Consider the following 27,599-nt stretch of genomic DNA (forward strand, 5'->3'; position numbering starts at 1 on the left):
GCTGAAATTTGTTTCATGGCAAAGAAAACCAAGCGCCCTTGGTTTTTTTTTCTTTCTTTTTTATGTTCTGAGAAGTGACTAAGCCTGAAGCTTTCCAAAAACACAGGGCCCAGCACAGACATAGGAATTTTTTGACAGCTTCTCTCTTTAAGACTTAGCTCTATGCAGTTGTAAATAGAAGGCATGGTCATAATTACACCTGTTTTAACAAAACAAGGGTGTGGGTAGACACAGAGTACTCCTTTTTGCAAGATAAATCTAGCACAAAGAGCATTACTTAGACCATTATTGTTCCATAGCTAGTGCGTCCTCCTGTAGACACAATACCCAAAAACTAGCATCACAGCTGAAGCCTCTCTTCATCAGTGTTGGAGAATATTCACCTCCCAAAAAATTAAGGAATTCAGTGTGAACCTGAATGATTCCCACCTACCCTGAGAGCTGCATCTCGAACATTCATGCATGGAGACTGCAGGGCCTGAAGTAACACATCGATCTCCTCCTGTTCTGCATAGGCACAGCCATCCTCCCCACTGCTGCTTGTGCACAGGGTGGTCAGTGCATTGGAAGCCAAAACCTAGAATGCCATGAGGAAGTATTAGAGATTCCACCGCTGCCTTCTGCTTCTGTGCATCTGGTCAAAGCAAGCGCAGGGTGGGGGCCAAGTGCTATCACAAGAGAAGAAATTGTCAAAGAACAGTGACAAAGGTTCGTGATGAAAACAAGAACTGATGAGTTCAATCCAACCCTTTGCCTTTTTATTATTTTTGACCTTTCTGCCACCTCATCCCTTAGAACAAAGTTTACTGCTGCTTACTCAGGGGAGCAACTACTAAACTTCTCTGCCAGAGCAAGGCCTTAGAAAAGGAATAAAATGTCACCCGTGGAAAACCAAAGAATATGCCTGGTGTAATAAAACCCACAAGAAAAAAGGTAAAGGCATTTTATCCCAAGAAGAATACATTAAGCATAGGAGAAACTTGGTAACGTATCAACCACCAGCCTCAGAGACTTAAACCAGGTGGGTGTATTTCCCTCAGTTATATGCTGATGAAACTTAGGCAGAATCCTGACTGTGATTGAAGCCAAAGACTCACCTGTAACCGTGGAGAACCCGTTCCTATCACCCGGGTCAGCAGAATCAGCATGTCCCTCCGAGGCAGCAACTCTGGGCCATTCTGAAAGGTTGCAGGGACAAAAGGTGGAGAGAGGAGAAAAAGCCTTATGTCTTGTGACTCCAAAGTACCTTGCCTGTGTATAAGACTCCTTATAAAAATCACAATCAAAACCTAGGGCTGGACAGGTAACCAAAACCTGTGACAGAAAACAATCTTACATTGGTAACTTTAACTTGTAGAATTAATCTGCTTTGTCCAGTTTACACATTAGCTGTTTTATCCCATGCCTCTTCTGAACAACTGCTGAAGGAGGTCATCTGATCCCCACAGCCCTCACTTACCTCATCCACCAGCAAAGCCTGGCCATTTGCTGATGACCTCAGCTGAGCATGGACTGTAAGGATCTGCAGAATCTTGACCAGAAAGTCCTCCTTGTCTTCACTGTCATGAGGTGTCTCAGTCATAACAGTCTTTAGGAGAGGAAAGACTAAGGAAAATGCTGGAGCTGATAATGGGGCAGCACCTGCAAAAGGAAAAACAATCCTGAGCATAGCCGATCTTGTTATATTCCCAGATGTTGTAACTCTGGGCATATCTTTATTTTATAATATCGACTGGTGTAAAGTGTACACCTTGGTAGCGCATAATGGATATGGCCAGCTCCAGCCTTATGTACAAACATGCTAAGTGACCCTAAGTACTTCTATCTCCCTAGAAACACCCAGTCTAAAGGACACTCTCTCATCTGGACTTACCCCACATAGACAAAGTTTAGCCAGCTCAAAGCAGCACACAGAGCCGCCCCCCTGTTTAGCCTCTACCACTTTGCCACTTCACTCAACGACAGCAACAGTATGGCTCCAACAGTGACATCTGGCATTTCAGTGTTAGGTTAACAGTGGGACTTAATGATCTTAAGGGTCTTTTCCAACCTAAATGATTCTATGATTCTACAAGTCTACGTAATGTTGTTGTTGCTTGCTACACCAATGAGCTGGCTTTAATGAAAGTCACATTAGGATTCCAAATTACTTCCAATGCTTCAACAGTATGAAAATACACACTGCAAATGAAATTGAAACAATTCAATGGATTAAAGTAGACCGACAGGCAAAACTGAGGTTTTATCTATCCTGGAAATACTTGCAGGCAGTGGGGAATGGAACACAAGATCAAATCCATCACACAACCAAAGCTGAAATGAAATCTATTCTTTAAAGTGCATTAAGTTTGTGTGTACACTCTGAATATTAAAATTAATTAAACAAAAAAAAAGTTATGGTCAATTTTACTTCTGAGCAGGAGGATCCACACAGGGATCTGATACAATTTAAGTAATTCACTTTTAAAGTTCATTTGTCCCAAAGTAGGGGCCTGCTTGCCAGCTACATTCCCATTAAACACTTCCTACGAACCGAGCTAACCTGTCACTCCAGTCTTCAGCTAGATTCTTGAGAATGAGGTTCCTCTAATTCCGGTGCAAGTCTCAACTCCCCTCCCCCCTTGAAAAAATTAAAGCTTTTGGATTCCCATTGTTAAAGATTTTGCTCCTTCCTTCTCACCGGGGCTTGGCTATGGGACATAACAAATGCTCCTTCCAGTCCCCCAGTTAGTCCAGTTAAAATTCAAGTATTAGACGTCTAGGGAAAACGTTTGCCAGCTACATCCTATCTGTGCTGTTAGAGAATGCCAGATTTTAAATTTCTAAGATGCAGATGAAGAGCGCTGCAGATACAATACTGCAGTATTAGTCAGCTTATGTAGGGCATGGCCACTGCAAAAGTAGTTTAAGGGAGAAATATTAAATACCAAACACACTGTGAGCTCCTAACTATTTAACATGAATAGCTTAGGTAAAACTCCCTCCATTTCTGATGTGGGATTTTTCTCTCTGTTTGCTCAGTAACTGTTTGCTTTTATGCCATTTTTTTCCTCCTTTTTTTCTTTTTAATTATTGGCCAGATATTTTTAGGCTTAAGCAACTGTCCCTCTATATGCAGGAGGAGGAAGAAAGCTTTATCTGAGAAGATAAATGTTCTCAGTAACACAGCAGCTGGTATTGACCAATAGGAAAAAGATTATAAAATGTGTCTTGGCATTTCAGCCATGAATGTTCAATTTTATCATCCACATTATAATGAGGTAGGGTCTCTTTTAGGTCTCATGGTAACCTAGGAAACTAACCTCTACTAAATAATATTGCAAGACTACACTCCAAAGAACTTTGAAAATGAGGAAACATGACTTGTTCAACAAAGCATTACAGAACCTACTTCCTTACTCTTGCAGGAGAAGTGAAAAATAAAAATCAGATATTCATTTAATTAAGCACTGTAGGAAATCTTGAAGGAGGACAGTTGAAAATACTTTCACTACTTTCTGGAAATAAGCCTGAAAATGGATTCAAATGTTAATGAACTTGCACTTACTATGGAAATAAATTACATAGCAGAGACACTGAATTATCACTGAGATGTTCAGCACTGAAGTGGTGCTCAACATGGTCAATTGCTACTACTCAGCTGTGAAGATTATGTGTGCCACAGTCACACAACTGTGGATCTGACTGGCAACAGAACAGCAAGAGAAGAACTGAACTACTGGGGTAAGGGACAAAACTGAATCCTGTATTTCCTTTAAAACAATATAAACCATCTACTACAGCAGTTTTTGATTGAGCTAGATGATGAACAACTCCAAAGCCTGGATGAACCACCTCTACCACTGCACTACACCAGATGCTTTAAGACAGCCTAAGCCATCCCTGCCTCCAAAGGAAGCAGACCTATCCTCCCTCTTCTGTACTATTATCTTCAATGTAGTGGTACAAGTACTTGTGCACCCCATCGTGAAGCAGATTCTGGAAGTGATCTAGATTAAAACAAACCCAGTGGAAAAAAAAAAAAACAAAAAAACAAACAAACCCAAAAAAATTCAAGGAAAAAAGGTTCATTTTAACCCAGATCATATTCTTGTACTGTAAAAATATTGGTGCTTGCCTTTGCGTTACAGAGTGGGAAAGAACTGCTTCTTCCACAACCGTGCCAGAATAAAATATTCATGAACTGCACCACTACATAGCAAACAAGCAGAGGCCACAGGCACTTCAGTGCTGAGATCACAGATAACAAGCAATTCTTTTCTTTCCACTTAGTCTCACTGAATCACTTATGCTAAGTGGTGTTGAAAGGTAGGAACTGTCCTCGGCAAAGATGAGCCTTAATTTCACTACTATTCTTTCTGTATGAACCACTTCAAGAAAAAATACTGTTATTTCATTTCTGCACTTACTGTACTTGTAACATCATTTCTACTACTACCACCACAAAAAAACCTTAAGGTTTTTCGTATCTATGAAGACTTATCCGATAAAAAAAAAGAAAAAAAAAAAGTGAAGTCTCACTCATAAAACATTATACAAACCATCAAAACTAAAACAGCTCACAGAGTTACTTGGGGCGGGGTGTGCCAGAGGGTTCTACAATACTTTTTACCTGGCTCTCCCTTGCCTGATCGGCTAGGAACAGTATGGGCATGCAGCAAGCTAACAACTCTGTTCAGAGCAGTAGGCAGCTCTTCTTGACACCAGGATTCATCTAATTCACATTCTGGTTTCATCAGGCGCAAGGTCACATGGCTCACTAAAGTACCTGGTATGAAAGAATAAAGAATCCATGAGAAGTCTAAAACCAAAGACTTCTTGAGAGAAAAATCCCCAGGAACACAGACCCAAGCATTATAACAAAGCTCCGGGCAACAGCCCGGGCTGCAAGAGGCACAGAGAAGGAAGCATAGCCCTGAGGCTTATAGGGGACAGCTTCCTTCACACACACATGTGTGAGTTGCACACACATCCTCCAAACTCTGCACAGGGGAGACAATCCCATTGTGACCAAGTGCTACTGAGAGGTGGTCACAACAATTAGTCAGCTCCTTGACTTTGGACCTAGTTCTATCCAGCAGTAGTATCTGTGGGGCATCCCAGTCATCTCCCTAAGCACTGTTGCAGGGTGGTTTTGCCTCTTGGCTGTCTGTGGTACATGGTCATGATCCACAGCTTGGAAAAGCAAGGATTTTCACCACCCTGTCATAACAATAATGCACCTTGCCCTTAAACAGCAACTGCAAATACTAACCAAAGGTTTTCAGTCGAGCAGGCATGACACAAGAAGCTAAGGAAAGAAAAGGTTCCTTAACCCTTGGAGCAGCCAAAGGCGATCGAAAAAGTGGCAAGAAGGAACTGATGAGACCAGGGATGTACTGAGTTAGACCAGGAGGCTTTCTCTTTATAACAGTGTCCAGGAGTCCTAGGGCTGTTTCCAGCTCATTATCAAGCTGTAAGAGAAACAATTCAAAAGGTTACCATAAAAAATTCCATTGGGAAAAAATCAAGTTGTTAAATCTAATTTCTCATGAAAGAAACAAATAGGTTATTGCCAAATATTCTCTATGCTACTCCATTTTCCTTTTATCAAAATGACTTGTGTGATGGTAGCTGCAGAGTTGGCAAAAAAGATCATCAAAACTTACCTCCTTCAGCCGTTTCCTTATCTGAGACTCCCTTTCCAGCTGTGCATGCATCAGCTCCTTCTGCTTGCTAGTCAGTTGCACCTCATCCTTTATTCCTTTCTTCTTCTTTATTTCCTGCAGTAGAGTGCCATGGACATTATTAACCAGGAGCTATTAACACCACCTCCTCGAGAGAAGAAGTTGGACACATTGGGGTTTTTTTCAATTTACTTTTAAAACAGTATCAAAATATTCTTCCAAGCATATCACTCTGAAGTGAAGACACAAAATGGAAATCAGCAGGTTAACAACACTTTAGAGTGCCATTAGCAGCGTAATGTCAGTTTCTCCCACATTTAAATTGGTCACAAATTATTTGATATCGTTAGCAAGACCTGTCCAGCTCTTTCTACAGTGGATGGGCATGTTATCCTTCCCTGAGCAAACAGAAGTCAACCTTTAATAAAAGAATGCTCCAGCCAGCATGGTACATTCCCTTCCTTTCACCAAATTCTTCCCCCACCTACACCCACTGCTCTGGCTGGACTGAAAAGAACTGCCGGCTGTCTACAAGATGGAAGCACCTATTTAACAACTCTTACTGAAAAAGTTACATGAGATACATTGAACAAGAGATGAAGAGAAAAAACAGTACTACCAACTAGCAAGCACACTCACAAACAAGTAGAATATCATATAAATTGATACAAATACAGATGTAAGAGAAGATAACATTTAGGTATTCAAAGAAGTTCAGGGAATCTTTCCCAACAGTGTACAAACATATGCCAGAAGCCATGCAACAAAACATACGAGATAGCCTGGGGTCAGAACCTTCACTACTGGCTTTCCTGCTCCCAACAACTCACCTCCTTCAGCTCCAGCTCAATAATTTGCTCCTTGAAGGAATAAGCTTTGTTCTCCCTCTTCATGTTAGCCTTTTTCATACTATCCTGTTGAGCACTGAAAAGGAAAAGCAGAGAAAAGAATCAGCACTGCTCTGGACTAAGATGCAGGCACGCAAATCCAGAAACTCCTGTCCAGAAAGAGCATCTGACAAACCCACTCACCTGCTGGCTAGATGCCAGCAGCAATCAATCCCCAGGTGCACAGAGAAAAAAATTATAGTCTTACCTCTGTATTATAGATTTGTCATACAGTTCTCCCTCTGGTGTCTTCATGATGGCAAATTCCTCTCGAGTAACCTGGCACAGAGCTGGATTCTCCATTGATGCTGAGATAGTGCTGATGAGCTGTGGGAGCACTCTACCAGGTGAGAGCAAAGAAAGAGATCCCACTGCATTCATAGATGACTATCAGGAAAACAAAGGAAAAAAACATTATTATCAGTATTCCTTGAAATTCTCTCAAAAAAATTATGCCCTGTTGAGGCAGCCCACATTACGTTCTAGTTCCTAACTCCTTGTTCAGTGGGTACTTGAATCTTATCTAGAATTCTACTCAGTTGCTGGTATACATTCTTCCCCCCTTAAATCCCAGTTCCTTTTCACCAGAGACATTCTCTTTGAACCTGCCTTTTCCCCACCTTTTAGGCAGATCTCCTTCCTTATAGACCAGTTAGTACTTAACTCCTCCAGAAAACTCTCCTGTTCTAAAGTATCTTCCAAAACGAACACAAGGAAAGCAGTTTATCACCTGGTTCTCCGGAGTGTAGGCAGTGATCCTGGGTAAAATATCATTCAAGTGTTTGGTAATGAAGTCTTTGGGATCTATCTTCATCTTGATGAGGAGGGCTGGCCAAAGACCTGGCTGCACTGCCACTAGCAGGAAGAATAAATGAGCATAATAAATATGAAGCAGACTGCTAATACAATAAAATAAAAAGGTAAGATAAAAAACCCATACACTGGCCATGAGAGTGGTCTTATCCCTTCACTTACCTACAGATGGATGATGGCTCACCAGCAGCATCTCCAGTGCCAGCTTTTCTGGCTCAAAGGAATCTACATCAAGCCCTGCCGCACTTGAGATGACACAGAGTGCCTCATGAAGGACACGGGGAGGAATGTATGTCTTTCCTAGCTCCGACAGCTCGCCCGACTCCATCACCAGGACCTCATGAGGCAGAACCTGAGCAGACAACTTGTCAATAACACATCACACCAAGCCTTCCTGAGCCCTGAGCACACTTCCCCACAGTAACACTACACTGAATATCAACAATGAGCTCCCTCTGTCAGTACTAACAACCTCAAGTTTTCAAAGGAAAGAAGGGATAAAGGATGACAGTGGAACCAAAGCACAGAGATGACAGTGACAGAAAGACTAAGAATGGAGGACTATACTAGATTTGGCGAGCCAGGGTAAAATAAAACTAAAATCATCATTTTTGGCAAAGAGGACTTTGGAAAAGGTTGAACCAGCTGGCTGGGAACAGTATGCCCGACTTCTGCAGTCTAATTTTACCCAGTATCTTTTCAAAAATACTTTATTCAGGCTGTATATGTGACATGGGAAGTCTATTTACAAAGTCCCAGCCTTGGAACCTAATTAATGCGACTTAATCTATTATACAACTTGAGATGGCACTGGCTTAGCAGCATGCCTAATAACATAGCATTCATTGTTTCCTTTTTTTAATTTTCTTTTTACTTTTGATATCAGTTGCAACTTAAGTATTTATATTGCATTTGTTTAAATAGACAGCCTGACCTATAAGACAGGGCCAAAGAACTAGGATACCAAGAAAGGAACGAAGCACTTAGTCTTCCAGCCAGGGTTAAATTTGGATTAAAATAATAGGACATGGAAAACTGCAGCTTCCTCCCCAAATAATTTTGAATAATACGTCTTCTGTGTAGATAGGGAAGACTAGGCACACCACAGACACTGATACAGTAATATGCAGTAATCTAGTAACAAGTGGCATTCTAAGAGATCATCTGGAACTGAATCATCTTCGTATCATGCTGTATGTCAATACTAACAACAAATCTAGGCTAGGGAGGTGATTGGCAGCATACAAACAACTGGCTAAGCAGAGACAAGGCTTCTTGACTACTCACCTTATGAGAGCTGAGAACCACTTTCAGCTCCTCCAAGAGCCCATATGCCAGTCTGTACCCTCCCAGAGAGGACAAGAGCTTCTTAACTGTTTGATGGGCCTGTCTTCGAACATGCCAGGTCCGACTCAGCAGTACTGCAACAAGGGCACGGTGATACTGCCTGAAAACAGAGAAATAAACAGGTTTAGCAAGGGAGGCAGCTCTCCTAACCAACTGGACACAAAAGCACAGAGTTCAACATTTTGTGCAAAGTCCCAAGCCCACCCTCTCCACTGCCTACATTAACATTCAGGGATCAGACACAGATCAGTGGCAGCAAGGGCAGTCTACGTACTGAACTTTACTTTCAGGTAATCGTTGTGCATGATCCAAGAGAAGGCGCTCTGTCAGCTGCAGTACTGTACACATTGCTGTGAGAAAAGACAAATATTTAAAATAGCATAACACTTCATAAGGAAACAGATTTTTTTTACCTGAAAACAAACAAACAGCAAATGGGACACATTAAAATAGCTACCCAAACTGAGCCTCTACATAATCAGTGAAGCTAGACACAAATCCAACTTAGATCTGCCAAGACTGGAAACGGAACCATGATTTCATAAAAACATTGTTAGCTGGATCCCAGCAGAATTTTCCTGACCACGATGTGTGACCTATTTTTGTCTAAGTCAACAGCGCAAACCAAACAATAAACACAATACTCGCTGCATCAATACTGTTAATTCCAGAGCACTGCCGAAATGTCTTCAGTGACAATAAAACATATACCGAATTCACACACAAGTGCATAATGCTATTTGAATAGTAACCCTGGTATTTTACCTCATACCATCTTCTGAGCTTCAACTGTCACTAGGCCCCTTGGTTTGTATGTCAACATTCAACCATATCACAAAAGCAGGAGCAGAAAGCCCTGAAACATGGGGTGGGTTATAACCTGTATTAAGTATGGTACAGGGGACTTTTGACATTCAAGGCATCAGATAGTTTGGGGATGTTAGGCATGTTAGCTGGATGGTTTTGCTGAAATAACCGATAACAATTCATGACAATATTTACTCTCAAAATATCAGCATTAGGTTTTGGAGCTAACATCTTAAGGGAGCAATATAAAATTTTCCAAATCACGCTGTTTCAGGATATTTGCAGACTTGGAAGGGAAAATGAATGGATATACACGTTGCCTTCAGGAAACGGGGATCACAGCAAGCAAAGGAGAAATGCTGTTATTTCCCACGTAGAAAACTTTACCTCTTCAAAGCTTTGCACAAAATATAAATTAATTCATTTCAGAGAAATGATTCGTGAACTTATTTTCAAAACTTTCATCTTAAAATGTAGCCAGTAGTGTTTCCTGTTGGGCACATACCATTAATTTTTCAATTAATCTTTAAACACAAGAGAACAAAACAGAGCACAGAGACACTAATTTATAACCTAATTGATTTCCTATCTGCTATTACTCTTCCCCCACATACCACCTACATGTTTTCTTCTCCAGCCTTATTTTACTTTTTCCCCATCATCTTCTTAATTTTAGGCTTCTCCACATCCCTTAGACTGGCTGCAACTATTTAGTTACAACCTGGGACACCACACAAACACATTTTTTATTGGAAAGACTTTTACAGAATATACACATTTGGAATTATAAATGTTTGGTAACTCAGGTTCATTAAGAAATAAACTAATTAATTGTCAAGCTTAGACTACAACTAGTCTAGGTGTACTTCTGAAAGAGCACACTGTTCATTTTAATCTGAAACTGGATCGGCCAAGGATCATGGAACAGGGCTAACAGCAACAGTAGCTCTTATAAGTACTAAGTAACAGAGTTAAGCAGCAACTGGATACACAATAACTGACAATTTACCTTCCTCTGGAGCAGACTGCAAGAACTTCTCAGATGTAAAAATTTGTTTTTTCTCATCCAGAATCAGCTGCCAGAAACCACTCAGCTTAGACTCTGACAGGAAAAGAATAGATGTCTATCAAGGATGTTTCAAAATAAGTCAGAACTCAGCAGCATACATAAAATACAGTAGAACTCTGTCTCCTGAAATCACTCATTTCTAGCTTTACTTGTCTTCAGCTATAAAGCTTCTCATCTCTCTCATTCAGAACTATAAACATGCCCCAAAAACACCTGCTGAGGGGAAAAAAAAAAAATCTATTTCTCTGACTTACACTTGTGAAATGTAAAGTCTGTTTCACATTAATCTTTCATAGGGCAAGCCTTCCCAAAAATGAAGGAAAGGAGGAAAGTGGTGTGTTGCTTTTGATGGACAGAACACACCTGGATTTTATATCCTGGCAGATGTATGAATTCAGACAGTTCTTGTAACATCCTTGTCCTGGTTTCAGCTGGAATAGAGTTAATTTTCTTCCTAGTAGCAGGCATAGTGCTGTGTTTTGGATTTAGTAGGAGAAGAATGTTGATAACATGCTGATGTTTTAGTTGTTGCTAAGTACTGCTTATGCTAGTCAAGGACTTTTCAGCTTCCCATGCTCTGCCAGGTGCACAAGAAACTGGGAGGGGGGCACAGCCAGAATAGTTGATCCACACTGACCAAAGGGCTATTCCATACCATATGACATCATGCTCAGTATAGAAACTGGGGGGGGGGGGGGGGGGGGGGGGGTGGCCAGGGAGCAGCAATTGCTGCTTGGGAACTGTCTGGGTATCGGTCGGCAGGTGGTGAGCAATTGCATTGTGCATCACTTGTTTTGTATATTGTTATTATCATTATCATTATTATATTGTTATTCTTATCATTACTATTTTACTTTATTTCAATTATTAAACTGTTCTTATCTCAACCCAGGACTGTTTCTCACTCTTACTCCTCTGATTTTCTCCCCCATCCCATCAGGGCAGGGGGAGTGAGCGAGCGGCTGCGTGGTGCTTAGTCGCTGGCTGGGGCTAAACCACGACAATCCTCTAATGGAAGACAGAAATCCAGTCCTCCTACTTTCCAAAGATGGTTTGTAAAAATATCACCCAAATAACAACCAAGTAATATTTTTAATGTACCAGTCAAGTCCCAGCATGTAAGGTCTGGGTGAATGTCTTCTGTCAGAATAAAGAGGAATACTGCCCTAAGTGAATGGAAACTGCAATTTGCAAAGCCATGGAAGAGCAAGAATTCTTCATTGACATAACCGAGAGAGATGGGAATAAATCCTTCCCTGATTTACAAAAGGGCAATGATTCTCTATGCAGAAACAATAACACACATTAAGGAATAGTATCTCATGCTCATTGTCAAGAAAAAGTGTTAACCCTCAGAACCTGTTTACTTTGGGTTCTACTAGATGTTTTGTGACCTTACCAGTTTGTCCCTCAATTACAGACATCCTGCAGATCAACAAAGCTGCAGCAACTCCTTCAGTTACCATGGGAACCTGAGTACATTGAGATGCTGCTTTTTCCACTGTCTGGATCAGCATTGGCAGCAAGTCCATTCCCTGTAATAATGTGTCACCTGAGGAGACAGAAAGAGACAAGTTACAAAACAACATGGTCCTTCACACTTTACACCACAAGGGTATCAATGGTTCTTCTGTTGTCATAAGACAAGGAAAGGAACCAGACACATACTGGGAAGACTCTGAATCTGCAAGAGTATTTGCCAATTGCTATCATTAAACTTTATGAAAAGCTGAATGATAACCACTTTAGTCCTTTCCTCACAGATAAAATAGTCCCATCTCAATACAACTTTCTGTTCATGGGATGCAAAAGAAAACGCTAATTCAGTTACATTGAAGGAATTCGTTCAAATCACAGGAAGTCTGACCTCAAAGATTATGCTTTCCTGAGAGAGGGAAAGTAAATTCCTGGCAAGCTACAACCATCTGTTCCACTTCAAACATTCACAAGTCAAGGAATCCCACTGGTCTGCGACCCTCACTTCCACAGAAATTGAGCTAGGTGTTCCCAGTATTTCCAGAAGCAACACCTCACACAAAATAGACCTTGCGATTTCCTACATTAAGTATTTGCAGGTAGCGTTTTAACCATAAACTCATAGGAGTTAGAATCTCTTGTTTTCTTTATGCCCCAGTTGGATGCGTCACTGCGTGGGTCAAAGCAACGGTAGTCAGTGTTCCAGTGGCAAGTAAATAATTTTGGAATATGAATTATTTTCAGCCCTGGTCCCTTGAACAGCTGCACATATCACACACAAGTAATCCTCCCTGCCCACGGCAAGCATGAGCAACTTCAAGTTTACCATATTGATGTCTCTGAAAGGATCACCATCCTGTGATATCTAAGTAGTTTTAGAGTGGGGTTTTTTTCAGCCCTATGATAGCACAGAAATTCCTGGTAGCTACAATAGAAAAATGTAGAATTACAATTTCACTCGTATCCATATTGAGGAAATTATGGCAAATCCATTGTATCATAGGATGATTTTTAATTCACACACCATCAACGAGACATCTCACATACAGGCATCCCACTGATTGCCTATTGACCCATGGATGAAATATGGAAGTCAAAGGGGATAGGACCAACAGAAGCAAATCTCAAAAGGATCACCAAAAGTTTAGAATTTCTGAAGACCTTCATTTCAAACATATTAATTTTTTTGTATTTTTTTTAAAGCTTCTGAGAACCGAAGCCACAGACCAGGATGCCAGTGTGCTGGGTGCTATATAAAACAAAAGCATGGTTCCCAAGCTAGAAACCTTACAATCCAAGTATAAGACAAAAATCAAAAGCAATCAAAAATTCCTTTGGAGGTATATGAAAAGGCAGCACGATGGGCAGTGATGCTAGTTATACAAGGAGACAAACCATCTTTATAAACTTGAAGGTAAAAGAGAGTTTAAGGAGAAATATGGAGGAGGTCATTGAATAGATATTGCCTTATAAAATCTTTCTTAATCCACACAGCTATCTACTTAGGAAGTACAAAAGTTGATTACTCTTCTCTTAAACCACACAGTCAAGAGATTTATTAATAGCTGCACAGTTTTACCTTTGAAAGAGGCTAGCATGCACTGCAGGTAGGCATGTCTCACAGCTGAAGTAGAGGTTTTAAGGCTGAAGGCTTTCTTTAGCCACTCTACCAGCTTCTTAGGAACTTCCGTGGTGAACCGAACACACCAAAGAGCCAGGACAGAGACTGCATGAACCAACGTGCCTTCATGGACTAGGAAGTAACACAGAGCTCACATCAGTACAGCAATTGCATAAAACACAGGAACATAAACCAGAAAGCGGGTAACAACATCAGGAGGAGGCAGGAAAAAAATGTACGTGCTTCTCATAGCACTGTCTCCATGGGGCTGCTCATCAAAACAGGGCAAGGGACTTTATAGCACAACAGGCAAGAATCCGGATTTATCCTGCAGAACAGACCATATGAAAATCCTGCTCAAGACGAAAGCAGTTTAGCAAACCCAGAACAAAGGCAAGAGGTCTCACCTTCTTGTTGCAGGAAAGGGATGAAAAGCTCAGCCACAGTTCCAGTCAGAGCTTGGCTAGAGGATCCAGAAACCACATGGTGACTAAGGCTGCCAATCCCTGAAAGGACAGAATTCTCTCATTAGTTCCCAAACTACCAGCACTTGCTGCACAATCTAAAAACAATCAAGAATGACCCTTCACACTTCAATCCTTGTACAGACACCTCTCTCTTGTCACTATATCTGGATGTCACATCCACCATGTACCAACAGTGCAGGACCTCTGTCTTCATTTTTACTCAGGATACAGTCATCTTCTTCCTTGCATAAAACATTTTAGCCTACCAGCCAATTATTTCCTTTGAAGAGAAAGTCAAGAACTAGCATGTGGTATCCAGCAGCCTCTATGACATTAACCACAGCCAATTTGGAACGACAGGCATGGAATCCTAGAGGTTTAAGTACAGATCCCTTTCAGTCAGCCTTCTGCTGAATTTGCTCCACCAGAGAAGCAGCTTTCTTCTAGGATCCTCACCTGAAAGGACACTCATCTTCTGAGCAACAACTGTCAGCTTCCCTTCTGAGCCTGCCAACAAGAAACAAATGGGTGACGGCTGACTTAGAGACAACAGCTATGTGGCACATCAAGAATAGTCTCTAAAAATACAAAGGCTTGACCCATTTACCCCTGATACAGGTTGAGCCACCGCTACCATACAGGCAGCTAAAGACAACAGAAAATACAATACACAAAACTTCTTGAAGCTGGCAAACCTTTATTCACCTCCACTGTTTATCCTACAATTTACTCACCCCCTAAGATGGCAAAAAGGTGTCTGCCCAGCGACTCCACAGCCGAAGGATCACTACACTGTCGAGCCAAGTTCTTTAATGCCACAACGGCTTCATCCATCAGCTGCACACTGTTGGATTTCAGATGACCTAGCACACAATGCACAAGCTAAGAGCTCCTTATGACAAACTGCATAAAATCAGCAAGACAAGGACATATCTTTACGTGTGCTTAACTCAGCTTCTGGAACCATCACGTGAACTATTCCAGTTCCAAGTTACAGCATCATCCTCCCTCCCACATAAAACAACCTCTTCACCAGTAATCAAGCTGTTAGAGGTACAGCCAGAAAGTTGAAGAAAGTTTTATTCTGAATTCGTCATTTCCTCCAGAAGTTAGAGTACTTACTGGCCAGTCCTTTCACAATGTCTAGAGCATACTGGCTGAGATCCAGGTTCACAGATACAAGCAAGCAAGAGATTGCTGAAGACAGAAGAGATAATGGCATATTACATTTTAATTAACTGGTTTTAGCATTTTAATACACCCTTCCCCACAGTTCACATCAAGAGCAGACAGTCAGTAGGAAGAAAAAACACTGAAATTGATGCCCAGTGAACAGATTAATTTCAGGATTATTCTTAGCACTCAGCTGTGAAATTCTGTCCTCAATGCAAACAGCAGCTATCACATACCCAGACACTTGGGATCACACCACAAATGTTGCTTCTCCACATCCAATCCTTAGATGCCAGACAATCCTGCTGCCTGTGCTCACAGGACCAAAAGCATAGTCCAGAGATACACAGTCCCACCACAACTCCAGACCTCTAAGGAACAACTGTTCATGCTCTTTGACAGAGCAATGTAAAGAGATGACAGACTCACTTTCAATTACGTTCTCAGGACTCCGTAGCAGGGATTTCTGCAGAGTTGGCAAAACTAAGTCCTTGAATTCAGCGTGAGACATGTACCGAAGAAGTGGGGAACAGCTGTCCTGCAAAGGGAACAAAGCGCTCAGCACAGCAGTGGACATTGCACATAGGACAAAAGCACAAACAGCTCTGTAACAGTATGTCTCACCAGTACGCGCTTCTGAGGCTTTGTCTTGCTCATAAGGATGGTCTTCAAGTAGAAATCCAGAAGAGCACTCTGAACAAGCAGAAACACCAAATTACAACCACATCGCAACCTATACACAGCTCCCCACGCACCATCAGGAAGCCAGGCTTGATACCGCACCCCATTCTCCTCTGGAAGGCAGCCCTATCCACTAAGCAGAAGCTTTGCTTCCATTCTCACGTAAGACACTCAAGCAGAGATCAGTGCTCTCTGCTCTACTCTTCAGCCCAACACTCAAAACGCACTGAGAGCTAAATGCTGCCTTCCATTCCTACAACAGGGACAAGGCAGAAAGCTGCACTGTTGGCCATCTACATAAATGCAGAGGCCACAGCAAAAAGCCACATATCTGGCACCTCCTCTTTAAAACAGTCCCAGCTACTTTAGTCAGAAGTGCATGAATACTGAATTGACACATAATGAAACCAGGGGCAGATGCAAAGTACCAACCTCACTGAGACATCTGTTCAGCCCCCTTCTCCATGATAAGAGTGACGCTACTTATTATCGAAAAAAAAAAGGTAGCACGACAGACTTACCTTGTATCGTTTAATAATATCAATCTCTTTCTGGGCTGTGCAAAACTGCACCACAAGTCCCAGCATTGCAGCGTAACTCTGGTTTGGTTCAAGACCAAGAATGACGGAAAGGTACTGATCCACCAGATCTTGGTTCTGAAAAGAAAAATAGCAAGGCACATTAACACAACAGAACCTAGAACAGTTACTGAATATGGTCACATAAGGCATACATCACCTCCTTCCACAGCCTGTTCAATTTCTTCACAGCCCCATCCACCGCCTGCTTATGAGAACCTCCCAGGACTTCCAAAAGGAGCAAACACTGAACCTCCACCTGCCAAGGGAAACAGCCAAGAAAACCTTCACACACCTGCTTCTCAGAGAGCTCGGATCAAACAAGGTATATCAGATGCCAGTGATGAGCTGAATCTGCTTAGGAAAAAGTCCTTAGGTCATATAAGTTCTTCCAACAAGCTGCCATTGCTTGCATCCCACACACACCACTCTGCAGAACCATGCCTAAACAGTTTTGGAAACTCTTGACTTTGAAAACAGCAATTTATATCAGATTACATCACTTCTTAAAATGTGTTCCAACTATATTCCAAGGTGCTATGAGATGGTCACAGGCTCAAGTTGTTAAAGTAGGTGAAAAGAAAGCAAAAAGCTACTTGACACTATATGACAGAATATCACATGCAGCTACTTCAAGGGAGGCACAAGAAATTCATGCCATGCTGCAGACTGCACCTTGGAGGCACTGCTACAACACACAGTCTAGAAACACTGGTATACACCATAGTACGCAGAGCAACTCTGTACAGGTACAAGACTGCTCCACTCCTGTGCTTTATACACCTCCTGCTTTCTCCAGCAGAACAGGAGAGATCACACCAGAAAGCAAAAAAGACTATCATGTAAACCTGGATTTTAACATGACATTATCAGTTACATTCAGAATTATTTGCTATGTTCCAGCAACTTAAAATACATTGGAAACACTTAAGCCCTTATCTCCAAAGGGGTATTTCTGCAAACCAAAAAGAACCTACCAGTTTTTTCCATGTTTCTCCCTGTCTCTTGTCAGGTGTTGGAAAGACTGTGCGTACAAGCAGGCATGTCCAGGAGAGTGCCAGCAGAGCTGCAGATCCACTGCTCTTACTGTTGTATAAATGGGAGAAGAAGGTAAATCTACAGCTCCCAGTATGTAACTTACACTTACTAGTCCATAACAGATTCATCTTCGCCCAAGTCAGAACACCACCTTATAAGCAAGGCAATTTTATCACAGAAAAATACAGCTAAAGTCTTAGTATTTAAAGGAAATAACTACTCCTCATAAGCTATGTGTTCCAGCTCCTGTTTAACACTTAGAACTTCTGAATGGCACAAAAGAGGCTAAATCTTGCCTGCTGGGAATGAAAAACCTTAGCAGAAGAAAGACCATTTTTGCATCTTCCCAGTGGCATTACAGAAATGAGTTAACTACTTTGCCAACTGAGAGTGCCCAAAAAGTGACTCAAGATTTCTCATCTGCTGCTGATCTTTACTGTCAGAGCTTCCCAGCCTTAGACTGCCAAATCGTTTCTCAGCTTACATTCCCTCCTGGCACACTACTCAGTTCTGGTTTCTGCTCTCTCTTCTCACTTCAGGTAACGGATCCCACCTTACAGGCCCCTGAGGATCCTCACCCCATTTTGATCTCTCCCTCAAAGTGAAAGAACGTAGAAAGTGTCCTTGTACACAAGGCCAGCCACCAAGACTGAAGGATGGATATCATATCACCGCAAGCCTTTAAACGAAGATCAGGTATTTTTCTAAAAGCTACACTTCTATTCAGCCACGGAGGCATTGCAGGACGGCACTCTGTGGCCTGTATCACCTGAACAATACCTTAAGTCACCTTTTGGAACGACTAGTGTTCCCACATGCTACCACAATAGAAGAGCTGTGTGTTTCTCAGCTCAGCTTCAAATTTCATTGTCTCCCTGTCTGTAATAAGGTCTTGAATTCCACCAGCTGAACACCAGATGGGCAAGGAAATCACCTTTCCTCATTATTTTGGAGACTGTTTTGATAAAAGAGTTTGTTCCTCATCTCTCCAGACTTGAAGGTTAACAAAAGCAAAACCGTAACTCAGACCCAATCCACCAGCAGTAACACCAAGAAAGTCCTTCTGCTTTCCCCGAAGACGTGAAAGAGGTAAGAGAGGAACATTTGAACGGTCATTAACAGCTTCGTCTCTAAATGTTTTTAACACCTCTGGCAAGCAGCAGCAGAAGAATCATTCTGAACACAAGAGCAACTACCAGCAACTACCAGCAACTCAGAACTGCTTCCACACAAAGCAACTTATCCAGCACCTGGGAACTCCAGCCTTGCCGCTGATCCCTGAAGACTGAAGTGACTGCAGAAGGTTTTTTGCTGTTGCATCTGGCTGGGATTCTGCGAGCTGCTGAAGCGCCAGCTGCAGGGCTCTGCGGGATGCTGCATCGCTAGAATGAAAAATATTGTCTCCGTGAACATTATAAATCCTGCCAACATTACACATTACTACACTTGCATCACACAAAGGGCTCTGCTTCCGCATTTCAGCAGTTGAGCTAATAGTTATTTTATCCTTGCTGTTCCAAGAAGAGGAAAAGTTTCTGGCAAAAAGTCCCATTCCCTTCTTCAGCTGACAGAAGTTATGTCGAGGCTCTCTGGCACGTTGCAGAAGAAAACACAGGTTCTGAACAGCTTCTCTACAACAGGCCACAATTTAATCCAATCTAAAAGTGTCTAAAAGATGTCTAAGACACCTACACCTTAGTCTTGCTTCTCAAGAACATAGGCATTCATTCTTGCAGACTTAACCACAGGATGCAAGGTGGGTTTTAATTTCAAAATTAAAAGTGAAACACAAGGTAAGCGTTGTAAAACTTTTTAATGTCAAACATAACTTGAGAGCCTAATTACTAGATAGTATCTTTCAGTGTCATACACATCTATGTGACACTGCACACTAACATTTCCAGATGCTCCATACCAGTTTAACTAACAAATACATAAATACTGATAGATTAAATAATAGAGTCTTTCTACATCAATTTACTCACCGGTATCGATGCAGAGTAAGGCAGAAAAGTTTGCAAAGGCCTTTCACTGCACCCTCTGGAAGATCTGTAACAGATTGTATTTCAAAATATTTCTTCACAAATCACTGAGCTGTTAACCATTAACACAAACATCATTCACTTCACAACCAAAATCAGTGAACTGCTCACAGCCTCTATACCTCTATGAAATTGTTTGCAAGGATCATAGTCAGAGTTCTCTCTTTTTATGCATTTTACATGTATTTTTAAAAATAAGGGCAAAATTGGAACATACACTATTGCACAGTCATCTTCAGAAAATGAGAGAAATCAAAAAGGTTTTTTTTAATTTTGTTTCAACAGTTTTATTAAAACCATCTAAAATCTTCCATACTCTCTCCACATATATATATATATATATATATGTACTACTAACCGGAAAAGCACATGTGCTAGTAACTGGACTTCGGTGTTACCTACAAAACCCATGCTTAGAATTAATGCTGTGAGAAAGCAAAGACTCTAAATGCTGCCAGCTCCCTGCTTCAAAAAACTACGCACAAATTTCACACAGCCTTTGAAACAAAATATTTTAACATTCTTCTCCACCCTGATAACCAGAACAGTGCCCCAAAGTTTTTACCTTTCCCAGAAATGCATTTTCCCAGCTCACTGAGGATTTCTCTCCGTTCCTTCACGCTGGCTGTGGTCACTTTTACCGCAAACCGCTTCAGTGTATCAGAAATCTAAAACCACACAGACAGAAGAAAAAACATCAGACTGCCTTTGATATCAACGCACAGAACACAAAACCAAGGCAAACAAAACATGTCGTCTGCCACCACACGACCTCTTAGTGACCAAATGTGAGCACCCACGGTCTTATCTGCTGGGGAAGGGGTCACTGCACATCATACACGATGAAACTCAGAAACCTCACCCTTCAGCTGAAGGATGATGGCTTTCTGTTTGTTAACCTGTGTCCCTGTCACGATACTCATGCTCTGTAAGATACATTTATCCCTCTAAAAGTAGGACAGAGTGAGAGGTAGGATCAATAGCCTAGAGTATGGGACCTTTAAAAGGACCAAAAAAAAAAAAAAAAAAAGAAAGAAAAAAAAAGTGCTTCAAGAACACAAAGGTGCTTTTCAGTGTACCTTATCTCCTAAAGCCCACTCAGGCCCGAAGGGGGACTTCTGACTGCAGATGGCCCAGGGCTGACTGTAACTGCCCATCCTGAAAAACTGACCTGTGGTTTCAGGCTGTCAATAGTTGTGAAATTCTGTACACAGGCCCAGCAAAAGAATGAACCACTTGCCTTTAGTCTTTTCCAGAATTAACAGGCACGTCGCAGGGATTTTGTAAATTGGCCTCAACAGATTACAAAAGGTTTCGCCTCGCTATCAAACTCCTTCCACACACTAATCAGTAGCGCCCAAGGTTATCCAAGCAAAACAAAAAATCACATCACACAACTGAATGGTTTTTTTCATGCCTGCACTACTGTGTGCCTGGATCTGCCAGCAGGAAGGGACCGAGACTGCTCACCGACTTTACCTCCTGTAAATAGCTTGCTTCAGTTTTCAAGCGGTATTGAGATAGTGAGATACATTGTCTCAAAAGACGAGAAAGAAGTTTAAGTTCTCAGCAACCAGCTCCTTGAACTACTGAAACCATTTCCATGAACTTCCAAGTTTTGCAAAGAATGCAGGATAAAAGACTTTGTGTGGGCTGAACAGGGCTCACCCAGGTCTACGCTCACAGGTTTTCTGCATTTGCATAAACAAAAACACAGCTCTCCAAGAAAGGCTTTTAAAATTCAGCTCTTGAACTGAGCAACTTTATATCTTAATAATAATCATCATCATCTTTAGGAAGGGCAGCAAATAAGCATGCCTTTAGAAACTCATCAAAACTGCTCTTTCCCTCTTCAGGCAAAACTCCACCAGTTTTGCCACAACAGGTGTTTTTCTAAGCACAGGAAACCTGGCAACTGAGAAACAGCAATTGCCTCCATCTTTCTCAAGAGCTACTTTCACTGAAGCTTTTTTGCTAACACACAGGAAGGGTAATCCTGCGCAGTCGCTACCTGGGATTCAGAGAGGCTGTCCACACCTCCCCAACCCTGTGACCATCTCACACCTTAAAAACTGGTTGAAAGTGGGGCTGCACCTCTGAACATTGGACCCGTGGAGTACAACCAATGTCAGTCGTCACCATCTGAATTGACAGAACAAGCCGCCATTAAAGAGCTCATCTTCTTTCAGACCTTTCAATTACATGAGTTCATCATATGCAAACTCAAACCAAGCTGCACTTACTCATGCTGCTTAATCACAAGCAGGGAGATGCACAGACATGAAAACCACATTCAAATTATCCCAGCAATCTAGAAATTAAAAATATAAATCATGTATAACCTACAGGACTTCCCAAGCAGCTTAGTGACTTACACAAACGGCACAAACTATGACTCCCCAGTCTCCACGAAGAGCTGCTGGGACAGGCTTCACCCATTTGCTTTTTCTTTTTATTAGGATGTATATGCACATGCGTTACAAAGCTAGAACGCAAGCGACGCTGCTGCAAACAAATACAGAGAACAAACACAATGCTTGTACTAGTAAGGACCTTATACTGAAAGGCTAGGATTTGCCTTGGGAACATCCCAACCTAACACACCAAGCTGGAGAAAAAAGTCCGTCAGGGCGTAACAGGCGATCCCAGGCAGCCCGGGCACTCGGGAGTGGTTACACGCTGGCGGGCCCCACTCAGCAGCCCGGAGCGGGGACAAGGCTCGGGTTCCGGGTTCTCCCTTTCTGAACGGTGCTCCCGGCAGCCGCACACGAGACGCAACCAGGAGGGACGCAGCCTGTGCCAGTCGTTTATCTCGAACTCACTTCGGGAGCGGCCGGGACCCTCCTGAGCTGGGCAGGCGCCGTCCCTCGCCCGCCTCCGGGCCGCAGCCGCCCCTGGCAGCCGCTCAGGGAGCGGCGGCTCAGCCCGGGCTCCCCGGCCGCCTCCCCGGTGTAAAGAGACCGACAGCGGGGCACCCCTTCCCTTGCCCCGCGGGCCGGGGCACAGCGCCGGTGCGGCCTCCCGGCGGGCGGCTCCAGCGGGCAGCGCCGCCGCGGCCTTCCCGCCCCGGGACGCGCCCGGGCAGGCTGCCACGTCCCCGGCCGGCCGCAGGCACCGGGCCGAGCCCCGCAGACGGGCCGAGGGAGCGCAGCGGCGCGGGAGCAGGCGCGGCCCCGGGCAGCGACCACCACCGCCGCCGCCCTCACCGAGCGGCGACCGCCGCGCCACGGGCCCGTCCCGCACTCACCTGCGTGTCGGCCGCCATGGCGCCGCCTGCGACCCCGGAAGCGGTAGCGGCTTCCGGTGCAAGCAGCGCGCTGAGCCGGCCGGGGCGGGCCCGTCTCTATGGCGACGGCGCTGCGGCCTGGATTGGCCTGGCCTGGCCTGGGCTGCGCGGGGAGCCCCGGCCCCAGCGCCAGGCGGAGCCCAGCCCTGAGCGCAGGGGAACGGGGAGGGGCGGGCGGGGCCTCCTCCGCCCAGACAAGCTGCCGGGCGAGGCCTCTGCTCAGCCCTGGCTGAGGGCAGGGAGGGCTGCGCTGCCAGCGGCCGCCGAGAGCAGCAGGCCCCGAGGAACAAGCGCTCCTCTGCGGCACACGGGAGCCCCGGGGATTACACCTTTCCCAAGCCCCCGGTGATCTGGGGACCACGCCATCGATGCAGGCACACGTGAAGGTGTAAAATAGCTTTTTATTTCTCCCGGTGGAGCAACTCTGACACAAACAGACAGACGGTGGCTGCTGTTAGTCAAAGAGACCGAATCCCATGTCCTCATCAGACTCCTCCGATTCCTCCTTCACTGCCTCTTTCGCCGGAGCAGCAGCGGCAGCGGCAGCAGGTGCAGCAGCTTCAGCTACCACAGGCATGGCCGCCACAAAAGCAGAGGGGTCTGCCAGGAAGGCCTTCACCTGCAAAAGAGGGGGTGGGGGGAAACTAAACTCAAAGGAAACAAACATGTTGTCATAAAGGCAACACTTGCAGCTTGCCGGAAGCCAAATGATGCACTTATCACTGCCATATATGAAGAATCAGAAACATTTCAGCTACACTCAGGTGAAATAGCCCCAGGGAGGAAGGAATGCCAGGTAATTCAGCTTTCTCCTGCCATTCGTACACAACACGAAAGCAAGCACCCCTTTTCAGGACAGGTCCCTTGCACACAGGCGGGTCCAAGTCCTTTCAAACCAGGTGACACACGAGGTGTTTCTGTGAAAGTGCCTGGCTGCATTTTTAACACCCCTCTGAGCAGCAGATCGCTCAGCCATTACCTTTTCAGCCAGTGGGAAGGTGTAGTCCGTCTCCACCGCCACAGCTAGGACCCGCTTGTACCCATTGATGATGGAGTGGGGCACGGAAGCAATGGTCGGGTACCCAATTTGCAGACAGACGCTGGCAACATTACGAACACCCTGTGAGGAGAGAGACTCATGTTTCTGTGCTCTGAGAAATAACCTGGACTAGAAACCACGGCAGATGATGTTACGTTTCTACACTGCCAACGTAACGAGGGATAGCATGCAATGCACACAAGTAACACAGCTCCACTGAAATTAGACAAGGCATCAAGACCTAAAGGGCCTCCAATGCTTTCTGCGGATGAAAAAGCCTACAGAAGGTACTCCCTGACGGACTGTTTCTGCAGGGCACCAGGGAGAGCTCCTGGCTCTGCAGGACCTCATGGAAAATACCAGGGATGATACCTCATTCTGGGGCAGTGGTGGCTGCAACAGCAGGGAAGCGGAGAGGTAGAACATAACAGATATGGGTTGTGGCACCCACCTCCAGGAAGCGCTTGTGCAAGGTCTCCTCAGTGATGTCCAGCACTTCAGGATTGTAAATGCTGCCATTGTCAAAGACTTGCTGGATCACCAACCCGAAAGAGAAGGGGGAGATGTTCAGCATGTTCAGCAGGGTGGCTTCGCTGGCACCCACTTTGTCTCCGGTCTTGATGAGCTGCACATCGCTCTGAGGAAATAAGGGGAAAAGGAGTGAACACGCGCAAAGAAATTCAGGCGTGTCAATGCAAGGGGACACAAACGCACATTTCCAATAGCAAGAGATGGAATTGAAGGAACAAATGAGCACAACAAAAACAGGCTCCAACTTCAGCTCCACAAGTTGAGAAAGCCCTAGACCGCACAAGCAGGTGCATCTCAGCTAGAAAGGCAGCGCCCTTCCTGCATTACCTACAGGTAGCTCGCCGGTGAGTTCCTCCAGCAGAGCCTACCCACACAGCTGAGATCTGATGGAGAACTTAAATCCCCCCGTACTGCATACCTGAGCCAAGCCAGACATCCTCCTTCAAGTTCCCAAAGCGCAACAGACTGATGATACAGTATTTCAGCACTAATGGGAGCTTTAATCTTTACAGCTCCCTCAACTGCTGCAACGAGGGCCCTCCAGTCAAGGGAGAGCTTCAACAACAGCAGCACACTGCTCACTCACCAGAATTTCAATGGTCCCTCTGGAAATCTTCGTGGTGATGCCCAAGGCCTGGAAAAAGGAGGTCTTCTCAGGTCCAAGACCCGTGTTCTGGGCCGGCACAGTTACATCGCAAGGTGCAATAGCACCAGCGCGGGCAGCAGCTGGCACCTGGGGAAAGGGGAAACAAGAAGCTGGAAGAATGCTCACCTCTCAGGTCTTGTGGGATGGCATCAACTCCTTTCTGAAGCATTCCTCTAGGATGGACAGCACCCAGGCACACACAAATGAGAGAACTGAACTTAAGCAGTTTGGCTAAGGCTGCAGGGGCCTAATTTCCAACCCTTGAGGACTCCTACTAAACAAGCATCCCCCATGAAGATTCAGTTTTATTTTTAATTCCATATCTGCCAGCCCAGAGACATCGTGAGGGCCGATCTTCCCTACCTTGTTAGCCAGCAGCATGTCCCGGATCTCAGTCAGATCCTCCTTGGTGAAGACAAAGCCCACGTTCCCACGGATGTGAGGCAGCAGCCTGAAGGAAAGATGACAGCCTTCAGTTCTGCTTCTCAGACAACGTCTCCTCCTCCCAAAGAGAGGCACCAGGAGTACATTCGGACAGCAATACCCACTTTTCTAAGGCAGGGTTATTCTCCAGATGACCACGAATAGCTTTGCGCATCATAGTATTCTTCCCCATCAGCACAACAGCTTTCCCACGCAGGGACATACGGATTTGCTGCATCTGCTTGGATCCCACATTGTCTGCTCCCACAATAAAACATTTTGGGTAATCATCCAGCAGTTGCTATAGCAAGAAAAATACTGTAACTATACAAAGAAAACTGGACCAGTACAGAGAGCAGCATTAAAACCTCAACATGTTAAAATGTAAAAAAAAAACCTCTATCACAAATTTGAGAGTGCTCAGCTCAAACTGACGTGGGGTGAACCACATGGCTGCACCTTCCACTCAGCCATCTAGTTATATCTCTGAATAAGTTATCTCTGTAACTACCACAGCAAATTCTCACAGGAGTCTTAAAAACGGCCCGATCTGGACTGTCTTAATCTCCTCTTATCGCCACGTAATCCTTAAAAAGACAAGCTTTCTTTTTTTTTAATAAGACCCCCCACAGACACGCCAGCCCGATTCCCGCTGCCCCGAGCAGCTCCAGGACCGCTCCCTGTGGGCCGCGATCGCCCCCGAAGCCCAGGCGGCGGCAGCGCCCCACCAGGGCCGGGCCTCCGGGGCGGGCCTCGGGCCTCCGGGGCGGGCCTCGGGCCTCCGGGGCCGCGCCGACACTCACGATGATTTTCATAAAATAGTTGGACTTCCACGTAGCCCTGTCTTCCCTGGGCATCGCGGCGGTGCTCCAAGGATCGCCCGGTGGGTTTAAAGACGAGCTGTGACCTGCCAGGGAGAAGCGCCGCTCAGGCGGGTCCGCACCCTTCCCTTCCCCGCCTCCTCCCCGCGGCTCCGCGCTCCCCGCCCGACAGCCCGGCAGCGGCCCAAGACCCCAGGTACGGTCTGGGTACGGTCCCGCCCCGCCCCGGCCCGGCCTCACAGGAGCCGCCGCGCCGCGCACCCACCTCCACGAGGGCTCCGGGAAAGAAAGGCCGGAGGGCGGGCCCACCTCCTTTTATAGGGCGACTCACGCCCAATCGCAGCGAGCTGCGAGGGTACTCCACCTCACCCCATTGGCTACCCACCGCGTGTCAATCAGGGCGGGCCGCCGTTCTCATTGAGCAGCGCGCCTGCCGCCGGCGGAAGGCCCGGGGGATGCAGGAGGCCGCGCGGCGGCGGAACGCGCAGCTGGGCGTGGGCCGCCCCCTGGCGGCCGGAGGAGCGCGCGGCGGCGCAGGGCCGGGGCGAGCTGCGGGGGCCGCGGGCTGCGGCGGGGCCAGCGGGCGCTTCCCCCGGAGCACCCCCGCCGCAGCAGCCCCTGAGGGGTGAGCCGCTTTGTTTCTGATTTCTCACAAGCTTAAGGGCTAGAAACAATCGCAACACACGTGTGAGAATAACGGTAAAAATTTTATTATAGCGTAACTGCAAGAATTTTAAGGGGGGGGGGGGGGGGGGGGGCGGGGAAGAAGAGTTAGAAGTTTACAAGGGAGAAAGATATCAAATAACTGTCGACCCAGTGGAGCATCCCACAGCCCAGCCCGGACGTGCCATGAAAGACCTTTCCCAGGGGTAGCACGTGGTCCGGGGGGGGCTGCGCACAGGGCTGCGGCCTCTAAAGACAAAACCTCCCCAAGGAGCAGCCTCCAGGGAGTACCCCCCACCCACCCCTCTCTGCACGGGGGGTCCCTCCTTCGGCACCATCCTGAGCCTTCTCCCCACACACCACCCTCCCAGGCCACTTGCACAGCAGCATAGCTGTCCTACCCTAAAACTGCATCTGAAATCAAATAACATTTTGGACATCCACAGTGGCGGCGGCCACCGAAAGTCATTATTTGGCAGAGTAGCATCTGTGTAGCATCCCAACATGTCAGAAACCAGACAAATC

The 27,599-nt window shown here is 45.1% G+C and overlaps 2 protein-coding genes across 2 annotated transcripts in view; both read right to left on the minus strand.

Moving 5' to 3' along the window:
* GCN1 (GCN1 activator of EIF2AK4) overlaps positions 1–22,930 on the minus strand; it is a 46,039-nt gene extending 23,109 nt beyond the window's left edge. Inside the window, exons 1-28 of the mRNA XM_075719247.1 lie at positions 22,913–22,930; positions 20,231–20,333; positions 19,609–19,672; positions 18,874–19,005; positions 17,563–17,671; positions 16,746–16,844; positions 16,529–16,663; positions 15,951–16,019; positions 15,756–15,864; positions 15,276–15,350; positions 14,888–15,016; positions 14,610–14,660; positions 14,094–14,192; positions 13,645–13,818; positions 11,989–12,141; positions 10,530–10,622; positions 8,988–9,063; positions 8,654–8,813; positions 7,529–7,718; positions 7,284–7,408; positions 6,762–6,940; positions 6,497–6,590; positions 5,649–5,762; positions 5,255–5,453; positions 4,613–4,768; positions 1,460–1,641; positions 1,098–1,178; positions 434–577 (exon numbers count right to left, since the gene is read on the minus strand). Coding sequence (XP_075575362.1) covers positions 434–577; positions 1,098–1,178; positions 1,460–1,641; positions 4,613–4,768; positions 5,255–5,453; positions 5,649–5,762; positions 6,497–6,590; positions 6,762–6,940; positions 7,284–7,408; positions 7,529–7,718; positions 8,654–8,813; positions 8,988–9,063; positions 10,530–10,622; positions 11,989–12,141; positions 13,645–13,818; positions 14,094–14,192; positions 14,610–14,660; positions 14,888–15,016; positions 15,276–15,350; positions 15,756–15,864; positions 15,951–16,019; positions 16,529–16,663; positions 16,746–16,844; positions 17,563–17,671; positions 18,874–19,005; positions 19,609–19,672; positions 20,231–20,333; positions 22,913–22,930 — 3,312 coding nt within the window. The remainder of the gene's footprint in view (positions 1–433; positions 578–1,097; positions 1,179–1,459; positions 1,642–4,612; positions 4,769–5,254; positions 5,454–5,648; positions 5,763–6,496; positions 6,591–6,761; positions 6,941–7,283; positions 7,409–7,528; positions 7,719–8,653; positions 8,814–8,987; positions 9,064–10,529; positions 10,623–11,988; positions 12,142–13,644; positions 13,819–14,093; positions 14,193–14,609; positions 14,661–14,887; positions 15,017–15,275; positions 15,351–15,755; positions 15,865–15,950; positions 16,020–16,528; positions 16,664–16,745; positions 16,845–17,562; positions 17,672–18,873; positions 19,006–19,608; positions 19,673–20,230; positions 20,334–22,912) is intronic.
* A 402-nt stretch (positions 22,931–23,332) lies between these two features.
* RPLP0 (ribosomal protein lateral stalk subunit P0) lies at positions 23,333–26,542 on the minus strand. The gene is made up of 7 exons (XM_075718510.1): positions 26,394–26,542; positions 25,716–25,891; positions 25,531–25,618; positions 25,108–25,254; positions 24,442–24,627; positions 23,931–24,071; positions 23,333–23,570 (listed from the first exon to the last, which is right to left on the minus strand). The coding sequence occupies exons 1-7, from the start codon at positions 26,445–26,447 to the stop codon at positions 23,406–23,408; spliced, it is 957 nt and encodes a 318-aa protein (XP_075574625.1). The 5' UTR covers positions 26,448–26,542; the 3' UTR covers positions 23,333–23,405.
* Between the last annotated feature and the right edge of the window lie 1,057 nt (positions 26,543–27,599).

The sequence above is a fragment of the Pelecanus crispus genome, chromosome 11 (genome assembly GCF_030463565.1).
Source record: "Pelecanus crispus isolate bPelCri1 chromosome 11, bPelCri1.pri, whole genome shotgun sequence".
Taxonomy (NCBI): Eukaryota; Metazoa; Chordata; class Aves; order Pelecaniformes; family Pelecanidae; genus Pelecanus; species Pelecanus crispus.

Coding starts and splice junctions, on each gene's coding strand:
- RPLP0 (XM_075718510.1), bottom strand. CDS start 26,447: ATGCCCAGGGAAGACAGGGCTACGTGGAAGTCCAACTATTTTATGAAA. Junction 24,072..24,441: donor TGCACAAGCGCTTCCTGGAG/GTGGGTGCCACA, acceptor CTCTCCTCACAG/GGTGTTCGTAATGTTGCCAG. Junction 23,571..23,930: donor CCTTCCCACTGGCTGAAAAG/GTAATGGCTGAG, acceptor CCTCTTTTGCAG/GTGAAGGCCTTCCTGGCAGA.